Source organism: Phalacrocorax carbo, chromosome 2 (genome assembly GCF_963921805.1).
Source record: "Phalacrocorax carbo chromosome 2, bPhaCar2.1, whole genome shotgun sequence".
NCBI lineage: Eukaryota > Metazoa > Chordata > Aves > Suliformes > Phalacrocoracidae > Phalacrocorax > Phalacrocorax carbo.
Window position 1 is genome coordinate 140,687,457 of NC_087514.1, and position 12,551 is coordinate 140,700,007.

The 12,551-nt window shown below is 37.8% G+C and overlaps 1 protein-coding gene across 6 annotated transcripts in view; it reads right to left on the minus strand.

The window, feature by feature from the left end:
• PPP1R9A (protein phosphatase 1 regulatory subunit 9A) overlaps positions 1 to 12,551 on the minus strand; it is a 188,794-nt gene that overhangs the window by 32,050 nt on the left and 144,193 nt on the right. For all 6 annotated transcript variants that reach the window (XM_064444586.1, XM_064444585.1, XM_064444584.1 and 3 more), the window contains 2 exons: positions 7,505 to 7,660; positions 1,935 to 1,988 (listed from right to left, as the gene is read on the minus strand). In XM_064444586.1, the coding sequence (XP_064300656.1) occupies positions 1,935 to 1,988; positions 7,505 to 7,660 (210 nt within the window). The remainder of the gene's footprint in view (positions 1 to 1,934; positions 1,989 to 7,504; positions 7,661 to 12,551) is intronic.

The window sequence follows — 12,551 nt, forward strand, 5'->3', positions numbered from 1 at the left end:
AAAAACCCAATTGCATCTAATCTAACTATCTGCTTTTCTACCCAAATGAGAAAATCTATTGAATTCTTACGACGTCTATTTTCATGTCATAACCTTGCTTAATCTCGAAAGCCGAACGAAAGACGTTGGAGCATAATTCAAAATTTAACATTGGGTCATAACCTAGAACCTTTTTTTCATTTAAGCAAGCACAGAGTTTTGCATCCAGTACTGAAACTATGCCAGAATTATTATGCGGACAAAGAGAACCTGTTATAAATATATTACTCTTGTTTTCTTTAAACTTGCTTACCGACTTGTAAGGAGCTAACATGAAAAGAAAAATGTGCCCTTGCTGGTGAAGATTTCAGGTGCTAATTCTACCAAACACACCAGCACTGCTTAACTCTATGACCAGTGCAGTTCCACTGTGAGTTCCACTATTTGGCACCAATGAAGTCCAACGACTTTTTGCAAGTGACCTTAGAGAAGCCCAAATTTTACTGCTGTGTTTATAATAAACCTTAGCTCCTTTGCTAGTTTTTTTTTTTGTTAGATTTTTTTTGTGTTAGGCTTCTCACTTCCCAGCTGAAGCTAGTTGCAGGTTTGAATGTTTGGTGCTGGATATGGGTAGGGTTGTTCAGCAACTTGTATATTTTAGCTCCTAGAATTTATGGAAAACAAAAAAATGCCTTAACATCCTTGTTTACTTATCAAGACTGTTTAATTTGCTCTAGGGAGTTCTGCTAGCACCTAGGATGATGCACACAAAAAGAAAATAACTTGTTTGCAGTTTTCTTAGTAATGTACCTAAACTAGCCACGTTTTCTTTGGCTCTATTCAAAACATTAGGTAAAGAAGTCCAACACAAAAAGGCACATTAACCCTAATCTTGCAAATGGATTTGCACAGATGAATGTTTACACCCACGCATCATCGCCATAAGTCAATGGGGTGTGGCACAATCCCAAGGGATTGACCGTGCGGCTCTGCTAGATTGGAACTGGAAAGCAGAGCAAGAAAAGATTTCTGACTTTCTGAACTGAAACAGCACGACAGAAATTGTCCTTACAGAAAACAGTTGCAATCTGGATTTTTTTTAAACAGTAATTTATGCAGATTTGATAAACATTATGCAAAAGACACAGTGAGTGCAAATAGTTGCTAGAGAGAAGTAATCATCTAAAATATTTTTCTGAAGTACTATTTTCTCTCTGTCTTCTTTTTATTTCCTTTATAATATACTCAAACTCAAAGAGAAGGATGTCATTATAAAACCTAATATTACTCAACACCTGAATTATCAGTTGACTTCCCATAAAGGCTATTCTAGTACAGAAAATACAATTTATTTTTATTGCTATAGCAAATTTAATCTAACAAATAGCAACCAATTGTGAGATGGTATTTTCTGTTAAACTCGTAAGCTTTTGCTTTCTAGAGTATCTTTAAAAAAGAACTGCAGCAATATTAAACAGCTCTTTTTCTTCTCTATATAAAAAAGTAATTTTTATTAAATACCTTTAAATAAATTAGTTTTTTTACAAAAAATGTCAGAAACATAAACAGAATACTTTAATACCACCGGTAAATAAAAACCCTACTAACTTAGACTTGAATATTCAGTCCAAATATAATGTAGAAACCTGAGAATATGCATTAGAATTGTAAAACTAGAAATCTGCCATTTAGTCATTATAATACTCCTTAAAATGTATGTTTAATTGAAGCTACACAAGTTGGCAGTTTCTTTTAATAGCAGCACTTAAGATTTTACTTGAAACTTTGAATAGAGAATATACACCAAGACAAGATTTAGCTGAGCCGCTGTGCTTCTTAATCAGCCTTTAATAAGGATGTTGACTTCTCCACCCACATAAAGATACATGTCTTCAGATCTGATTTTGCATGAGAGGAAAAAAACCAGTGTGTATTAACTGTATATTGATTCTTACCTTCGTCTTCAGCTTCTGAATTTCAGCTTCGGTAACCGCATGTTTGATTTGCAACTAAAATTGAAAATATAAAATAAACAAGTGAAGTCACAGAGAGTACTCCAGTATTTTTAAAGCCTGTGCTGCAAGTTGAATACCTTATTACATAGCAGAAGGCCTTGAAGAGTGCTGCAGTGCAGTAGATTGTAAATTAAAATGTCTAGCTTGCAAAATGACTCAGTCTGTGCAACCTAATTAAAGATAGGATGCCGTCTAACCACTCATAATTTCAAATCAGAACATCCAATCTGTTTAGCAAAACCTAATGTCTTATGCTTAAAAAAAAATAGATGTTATCCTGCTGGGCACTGCTCTCCTCTCATGTGAATGTGAAATACCTCCCAGTGCTGTTATAAAGTCCCACTGCATTGATTAAAGCAGGCACGTTACAAAAAAGCAAATAGGGAAATAAGTGATTTAACAACTCAAGAAGTCAGCAGAACCTTGAGGGAAGATTCCACACGTTTATTTCATGCAAGAAAAAAGGTAAACTGATGCTATCCTTCTCCACCATTAGCTGGAGTTATTCTGCTCAAGCTAGCTATCTCAACTGAGAGCAGTTACACGGGAAACGGTAAAAAACAGGAAATGGCATTCAAGCACACAAAATGATTGCAAGTAGATTAACATCCCAGGCACTGTGCTAAAGGTTGTATTTACATTACCAAGCAGCATGCCACATTAACAGCGGATCTGTACAGTGAAAGGGCTGGTGCTGAGGACCTGGCATCCACCTGCACATTTTCCAGGGGCATTTGTTTTGGACTAACCTACATTAGTGTGATCTTGTGGACTGAATATTCATTAGCTCTTTGAGTGTATTAGGCAACGTCCTGAAACATCTTTAGTTTCACCCCGACAGTCTGCTATTCATGGGCTCCAAGAACACTCTGAAGTATGAATTGAGCCACAGCTTCAACAGCAAACCCTAATCCAAATGGAAATGATCATGCATGTGCACCCAAAACTGGTCTGCACCCAAATCCCTGATGCTTTATCACTTAAGGCAGGCAGCATGGACAAACTTCTCACAGGCCCCAAAACCTTAAATCTAAAACACTGTTTAATCTGAATCAGTGGTATGCGTGTGTTGGGTTGAGGGCAAGAGCAAACCCTGAATGACAGCCTGAGCTAGCACGGTAGTGGAGACAAACTTCGTTCATTATTTATGAATACCAGGAATAGTTACGGAAAAGCATGTTTTACATGGGGGTTACTTCTCTTACAAGACTAACGGAAGCCTTTGGGAATAGTTTACGGTGAGCTAATGGAGTACGTGAGGGAGTTGTACTGAACCAGAAACTATAATCTCTGGTGAAGCAATGACTACATTCTTGAAGACCAGGCTGTTAGTAAAAAAAACGTACAAATAATTCAAAAGGGAAGTTCTTCTGGAGTAGAGGAGTAATTTTCAAAATAACAGGAGCCATCACATACCCGATCGGCACAAGTATCTTTGAGAAAGGCCAAGCTACTTTTGAAACTGCCTTTTCATGAAGCCTCTTGAGTGCACTTCTTGTGGCATAAGAAATGCACTCTCTCAGACGCAGTTTGGTCTGCAAATCAGCCTTAACTGATCTGGTGAATAATCCTAGTCCTTTCTAGCGGAGAATTACTGAATTTATTCTGGAAGGAATAAAGGAGGCACTGATGTAACCAGTTCCACCTGAGGAACAGTTTAGGAATCTTCTTTCCACCGCTCATTTCTTGGTCACTGTCTCCACAGGAGACTGTAAGCAGTTCTCGTCCCCAGAATCATCTGTTACTTACACTCACTTTTTGACTTTGCACTGAGAAGTATAACAAATCTTCAAGTGCTCAGTGAAAACAGATATAAGATTTAATTTCAAATGAAACCAGTCACTGACTATAACAGCTTGCAGAAACATGTAGAATGTGGAGACACACCAGGCACACCAGCAGGTTGGAACATGCATGGGGCCAGACCGAACCTGACCCGAGCACGCAGCTAACCCATGGATCACACAGGGTTCCTGAGGCAGTGCCGCATGCAAGCAGGGTTACTGGTCCCAGGTAGAGAGACACCAGTGCAGCTGGGAACAGGGCATTCGGCAGCCCTGGAGCTGGTGTTAATGGCAAGAAGTGGCCAGTGGTGCTACTCGACCCAGCAGACCAGGAAGCTGAGAAAAATATATACCTTTTTTTAATTATACATAGTAGAGGAAACTAAGGAGATACTTTAATTAGCATTTGCAAGAGGTTACCTGCAATTTCTGAGCTCACAAAATCCAACCTCTGATCTGCAATTTTCAGAGACTGAGAACTCTTTTTTCTCATCATTCCATTTCTGCTAGTAGTGAAAAATTATGAAAGAACCATCTCAAAATGTTATGGTGTTTATAAAGTGCCCAGGCCTTTGCTTAGTTCTGCTACATCATTGTTTTGGAGTAAGATAAAATCAGGGGAAGGATGGATGAGCTAGACTTTGCTCTTTGCAGAGTTAATAATGAAATAAAAAAGCCTTAAGCTACCCGCTTACAGTCCATGCCCATCTCTTCTAAAACCCACAAACTTATAAGCAGCACTTAAACATCTTATTATTACATACAAATAAACTCCAAATTGTTGCATAAATGACAATCTGCTCAGGTACAGATGGTTTTAACAGTTATTTTTATACTCTCTGTTATTAAGTTAAAATAAAATTAATACTGAGCACCCAGTCAGATCATTGAATCAGTACATGGTACAGCAGATCCCACTGAGGCAGAAGAAGAAAGACACTTTCCTGCTGAACAGACAAATGTGGAGCTGGACGTCTACTTTTTTCCTTTTTTTCTTTTTTTTAAATAACTAATTATGCTCGCAGAATAGATGAGAAATAACACATTTATGGTTTAGACTGAACAACAGGCAAGGTCAACTGTTTGGCAAGCAAATCTGGAGTCCATTGTTAAAAATTTTTACACAAGTGTACTAATAGAAGTGCAGAAATACCTTATTCCATGTCCCATATAATGCCAAATTCTTGGCAGATACCATTTTGTATTTTTACATTTTCTAAGTCAACATAAAACTGTGAAGGCTTCATTTTAACGAAGACATTGTGAATAATTTTTGGCACACTTCCTTTTCAAAGATGTCTTAAAAAGCTGATTAATTTTCTTTAAAAATACAACTTTTCATAAAAAAATAATATATATAGAGAAAATGGATTGAATTAATCTAAGACTGCAAAAGGTAGAATGGGATAAAAAGCCAGCAGATGTTAAAATATCCAGAGCGCACTGGGAAAGAAAATACAATCTAATAATCTCCATGACAACTTTTAGATAGTAATTAAATATTTTTAATGACGATGATGATAATAATAATACATATATTTTATTGAGACATGGAATATAATACCTAATTCTTACATAAGATGTCCCTTCTTCCTACAGATCTTGTCTCTGTTCAATCATCACAGCTAAAATAAAGCTTCTAGCTCTTTCTCTCAAAGCAGTTAAGGAAAATCAGACCCATTTTCCTGTTTTACAGCCAGGAAAACAAGACTTGCAGAAGACAGTGATTCACCCAGGAATGCCCATCTCTCTTCTCACTTTCATTCCAAAAGCAAGGCATTTCAAACAAGAGTGCTCTCAAAGTACATGAGCACATTTTTCACTGCAAAGACTGAATTCAACTAATTAGGTCAAACTATTATGCTTAAAGATTATGCCCAACCCACTTGTTCAATACTTTCATTAATCTCTGGAGTAAGAACAACAAAGAACAGTTATTCTTTAAATATAATTCCAGAAAACACTGTGTGGGCTTGTACAGCCTGATCGTGAACAAGTCTTCTAGTGTTGAAAGAATTCAGGGCAAATACCAAGAAAAATACATGTACTCACTCCGTAGCAGCCAACAAAATGCAGCTGTGTACTGTTAAATACAATCAACGAAACAAAAGTGGGATGCTCATAACAGCGGTAACCGCGTGGGTTAGTGAAAAAGAGTCCACTCATGAAGAAGCATTTAATGTTTCTTCTCAGGCTCTCATCTGCACTTAAACTGGGGGATCCCAAAGTCCCTTCTTTTGATCTCTACACCAACGTCTTGAGGCCATTACATCAGACAGGTCTGCAAACAGCTTCAAATCAGTTTGGACATGCTCAAATATGGAAATAGCCCAAGTTGATGGTAACTGTACTCAAGCATAGTTTTACAAGGTATTTATTCAAAGGTGAGTGTCCTGCCCGTCACTGCACCTGCATAGCCTTGGTACAGGGGCACAATCAGAATGGTAGCATCTTGCCACTGCTTTGAGAAAGTATCACTATATGTGACGCATAGGATTAGAAAATCAAGTAGACTGTTCTGCTAATTTGCCTAAGAGCCTGGAACTTGAAATATGGAGTGAGAAAATTATCATTTAAGTTAAGTGAAAAACTTCAAGAAACAACTATGAATAACAGTAGGCATCCAAAGGCTGAAAAGAGTCTCAGCAGAAAAGGGAAAGTCAATGACTGATTACTTTCCATATATTACTCTCACTAAAGAGTAGTAGCAACATATCTTTATAGAAGATAAAATATCTGGTTTGAGTGGAGGGAAGGGGAAAGGGAGAGGACTGGGGAAGAAGGATAAAAAGGGAGCTTCCATATTTTAGAACTCCTTTCTGGGCCAGGGTTCTGCTGCTCAAATCTCCTGTGAGGTTCTGGCTATTTTCACCCCTTCCATCTTCTTGTATTTAAAAAGAAAAATGGTCTTTATTGTCATCACAGCCTATTACCATGGGCTTGGATAAATCCAATTGTTTCATTGTCTTTATTTGCATCAGAATTCAGGAAAGCTCAAGAGAAAAATTAGATCAAAAGCACAGCCTAAAATACAGAAGAAACGTTTCTCAGTACTTTAAGTTATGTGAACTCAATGATTACAATGAACACCACCAATTCAAGCCCCAGTTAGTATCAGTGCAAGCTATATAAACTTTGTAACCACAGAGTTTGGTAAAACACCAGCTTGAAATATGCCTGCTTCCCCAATACAGCATCTTTCTAAACACATGGGCAAACATATGACACTGCTGTACATTGATGAGTTGCTGTGTAATGGTATAGGATGAGCTCCATATGTCCCTTTTCAACAAAATTTAGCATTTGCTGTTTGGTTTTCCTGATAGCTTTTGACTGGAATCTTACAAAAAAAACCAACCCCAAACCCCCAAAAAACCCCCCAAAACCCCAATCTGCTAATAATGAATTAACTTGTACTTTGTCTTCCTGGGGTCAAAAAATGCAAACTACGTGCTGAGGCAAAGTAACTTCTGTGCTGGAAACTTAAATTATACATTATCCTCCATCAATGCAACAGTCACCTGAAAGCTGATGCTAAAACAACTCCGAAGAACAGTTCCACTCTTTTTAAGCAGAACTTCTCGACTCATTCAGAAGGACCGAGTATACAAACAGCTAGAAATCAAATCCAGTTTTCAAGAGAAAAAACAAGCACTGAGCAATGAGATAACTAGAAATCTAATTCCACTGAGACACTGCAGGAGTATTTTCTGATTTCTAACTTACCTCTTTGAATTTGTGAGCAAGCTTGCTGGTGTCCACATCACTGGGGGAGAACATGTCATCATTTTCAGGGAGATCGAACACTTCAATAGCCATGTCACCTCCCGGAAGGACAGGTCCCACGTCTTCATCTTCTTCATCTGTAGCATATTCCCCTGTCTTAATTTTATAGCATTTAAGAAATTCCAGTTATCCTCTTATTAGGCAGAGACTGTTCAAAGAGTAATTAACCTACTGTGCAAGCACAGCATACTGCATACAAAAAAGCTTATCTTTTCCTTTAGCTATAATCCCAATCCTTATGAATTCTACCAGACAAAATAAAACTCCACAGTAGCATTTCAGAACATTGAAAGAGAGGAGTGTCTTGAGCACTAAGAATTTAGGGCTTGAGCATTACTGGCTCTATATTTCAGTGGTTTTCACCCTTTTCTAATCGAGGCCTCCTTCCCGTAGGAAGACCTCTCCAAATTTATCTCAGATTTCACAAAGAATCTTTTCCAGAGAGAAATAAAAGCAAAATAGGACCGACAGGATCTTGATTAGTCTTTTGTAAGCCACCTGGAGGAAGTAATTCTCCAGTGATACTCCATGTCGACCTGAAAATCCATTGGTTTGTTCTTTATAAACAAATTAACGGTAGAAAAGTCACACCCACACAGAAAGACAACAGTAGGAAAACGAAGCCCAGTGTGAGACAAGTTCAGAGACAGAAGTCAGAGTTTACTGGATTTTCTCCCTGAATAAGGAGCTGCTTCTAGCCATTTTTAAACAGAGAATGCGGGTGTTTCTTGGGCTGGTAAACCATGAGATGTGAACAATTTGCTGACAAAACAGAATTAAAAAAAACCATAAGCTATAAGCAGTATCTCAAGATTAAATGACATAAAACAATAATATTGAAAAGGAAAAGCTTGCAAGTTTCCTAGACAGCCTTTTGCACATACAGCTGTGCTCATCTCTCCCCATGCCTAAGGTGGCTGGGTACCACTTCGCTTCAGCTGGGATCCCTCTGGAAGCTGGAGCACGTCATGTAAGGATCACAAACAGCCTGCTGGCTATGCAAATGAGCATGCAAACATATTATAAAGCAAACATTTCCCTCAGGGCCACATCTGGATTTATAAAGCCTGGGACTCAATAAATACATGGAAAAGGAAGGGCGGGGGAAGGGGTGCAGCCCTTCTCATGTTTATACACCAAACACCAAAATTTTAACAGAACTAATCAAGGTTTTGTTCATGAACTTCCAGTTCCTGAGATAAAGGCACATAATACTATTATCAGAAGTATATTCCCAGTAGTGCTGGGATTATCTATTGGTGTCATTTTTTGTCAAAAAATTTTTTCAGAACAGCAGCTAAGAAGTCAGATTTCCAAACAACAGTTCAAATCTCAGCTTCTACCTTAATTTAGTTTCCCAGCTGTTGTTTAGGCTTATGTAAGCCTCTCAACTAAAAGCAGTGCATGGAAGCATGTTAAGACTAGGTGCACAAGTACACAGAGACAGAAAAGATATGTATGCATCCAACAACAGGGTGATACACTTGCAATAATATATCACCATTTAGTGGATAAATAGCACACAGAGTCATAGAATCATAGACTGGTTTGGATTAGAAGGGACCTTTAAAGATCATGAAAAATCTATATGCTCCTTTTTGAAAACCACTAAAGTTTTAAAAAACAAAGACAATCAAAACACAGAGGAAGCACAGAATGATTTCGTAAAATCTTCTGATGTTAAAAGGACTATCAAAAAGCCACCAACATGCACAACCCATCCATACTTTAAATGTCACTGTTAATGCAAGCCATTTCTTAGGAGAGGTATCTCTGTCTCTATAAATAGTTACATATCCTCCAATGAAATAAACAGTAAACATTTATTTTACATACTTTATATGTACTAAGAACCTCAGTAGTCTTCAACAAAGTTAACAGCTGGTTTTGTTTCCTTTTTCCTTATTTAAACAGAAGCAAAGAACACACAATCCATCTCACTGGCATTCTCAGGCATGTCAGCATTACAGCTAAACAAAACAACACCTGAAATTAAATTTATCATTTTGTATGTCTAGATATCACACGCACACACAAAATCTTCTGTTGTGCTACACTTGTAGTAGCTTCTCTTTCTATTTTATGCCCTGCAGCTACTGTCTAAACAGAAAATTAGGCTGCTAACTCTCCTGGCTTTTTCCAGGAGCATATAACCACCTCCACACACCATCAGGGTGATGAGAAGTGGAACAACTAACTCTGAAATCCTAGCAAGGTTTGAATGAAATGAATTATTGTGGGGACAAAATATTAGCACAACCCATGTACTGCCAATTTTACAGTCATTATCCCTGAAAAATCTGTAAGGCGATACATAGCTATCATTTCTACATGAAAAAAACATCTTGGCAGGTCCATCAGCAGTGGCACGGAAATCTCTGAAGCATGCAAAGAAGAGGCAGAAATAGGATTGTTAACTAGCAAACCCATGCGCGGTTTATGTAAAAAACCAGAACTGCTGAGCTACACATGCATTTTAAAGGTTTATATTAATTTAATGCAAAATCCTAATTATATTTACCAATTTCGGTAGAAGAATAAACCAGATGAGTTTAGTTAAAACTGCCTCCTTCAAAGACTTAAACTAAAAAGAAGTGCTTCATACAAAAAGAAAAACGAACACATATGAAGGACTAAGTTATACTGGGGAAAAACTCAAGAGCCAGCAATATTCTATTGGCCTCAGGAGCCAGAGTGTTTGAAGAAGGACATCAGACAGCTTAAAACAAACACAAAGGAAAATCTTGCCTCAAATTTTACATAATGGGTGTTGATGGGCACAGTCATTTTTGCGTCAATTAATGCAAGAAGTAGTCATCAAAGCAAAGCATTGTAGTTTGCTCAGGTAAACAAGACAGCAGGATGACACAAACACATTACAGAACACAGAAATAAATGGGACTTCTGCTTTCGTCTTCAAAAGAAAGGAATCCGATCTTACAATCACATGAAACACAAATTACAGGTTCAAAAGAACCGATGTGTGCTTTAAGGAAATACATGCCATAAACTACATGAAACATACTTTCCCCCAAAAATTACTTCTGCTGGCTTTTGTTTCACATGAAGCTACCAGAACCTGTTCAGACCACGTGCCAGTAAGCTAGTTGTTGTTGTAGCTGCCTGAGGTTTCTTGCAATACATTTTGTTTTCTTAGCTGTCAACAGCAAGAATATTTTTTTACTCAATAGTCAATGAAAACTTACATGCTCCTGAAAGAAAATCTTGGACTCTTCATTCTGTATTGGTGAGCAAAATTCATCCATGCAAAAGAGCTATTTCTCACTTCAGTAGCACCTAGGGCTTAGGCTTATCCCATCCACAGCAATATCTTCTGATATTAGCCATTCAATTTTGCTGTATGCTATCACAACGAATAGCATGAAATTATCTTTATAAACATGAACTGCAATTTCCCACTTTAAAGGGGAAAATGTGTTACTCACATTGTTTATCTGCCTTGTAAATTCTTAAAATGGGCCTAAAACTCCAAAGCAGGAAGAAGGAGCGGCAGCACCAGCCAGGATAATGCAGACAGACCTTCCCCAAATCACCATAACAAAGGCTGCATCAAGCTAAATCTTTTGTTTGTGCTGAAACTCTCCCACAATCAGGGAACACCATTTGAAGAACTATAAAAAAACCCAAGCCTACCGCTTAATTTCATAAATTGGATGGTTTATACTTAATTCTTTCAAAAGAGCAAAGAAAAATACAATGGTATAGTATCAATCATCGCTTTTACAGGAGTGCTTCTTATTAATGACGTTGGAAAAACTGTACTCTCTGAAAGACATTTAACAAACGTGTTCTTTAGGTGTTAGACATTCAAGCACATCATTGCAATATTTTTCTTTTCACGTGTGTCAAGATTTTCTTCAGTGGTTCTAATGTTGCTTTGCTCTCAGAATATTCTGATAAATGTGAATTAAAAATGAAAAAATATTCAAAAGACTATTAGTGATATTACAATAAATTAAAATATCACTTGCATAAATCTACTTGTCCATGGCCACAGAGTGACTAGAATTCTGCAATATGTTACTAATTTCTCATCCTGCACTACCATACGCAGGCTTCAGGGAACAGGTCACCTGCTTTACATGACTTCTGCCATTCACTGTAGAATGTGAAGAAGATAATACTATGTTCAAATCAAAAGTCCAAGAATGGCAGAATTTGACTAAAATGTGCACAGAACACTGTGTTAACATGGGGAAGTGAAAAGGATTCAGTCAGGGATACAGGTTCGGGTCATACTTAACACAGTAAGTAGGAAACACAAAGACAGTGCCTACTCCAAAGCTTTTGAGTTTCGTTTTCTGACAGGATTCAATAAATTTGAAGGATGTAGGATTTTAGGGAGCTAGATGAACTGGTGATGAGTAAACTCTGCAGCTGCCTCTCTAGAGGCAGGACCTGAAACAACATACTCTCCCAGATTTATTGGAGATAGCACAGGCTCATTAGGAAATGCCAACACTGCCTATAGTAAGTAGTACTTGAGAAATAACTGATAGTACTGGCTCTCCTTGGCTCGTGGGAGCTTAACAACAAATTGTGAGCTGTTGCACGTTTATCCTGCTTGTTTTTGCATGGACCCCATTGTGGGCATCCCTTTTCTTTTAGTGTTCGTCAGTTCTGCACAAGATTCTTGTGTTGTCATGCAGAGACTTAAATGAAGGAGCACCTGAAAGGATCCTGCAACCTTGTGATGACCTGCAGTCCATGATAACAGCAGATTCTGAAGTGCAGGGACACAGGGCATTTATATAGCAATTGATGTTTCTTTCAGGACTACTTATATAGTAATTTGGAAACACTATGTGTATTACTGTGAATCTTTCCCAACAAATAACTGTCATGTAACATTCCTGCAAGGCAATGGAATAAGAAGTTACAGCAGACTAAAACATGCCTCTCTAATTTAGCATCTGACTCAAGTCCAGTGCACACTGGCTGGCAGAAGTCAAAATTGTCTCCATAA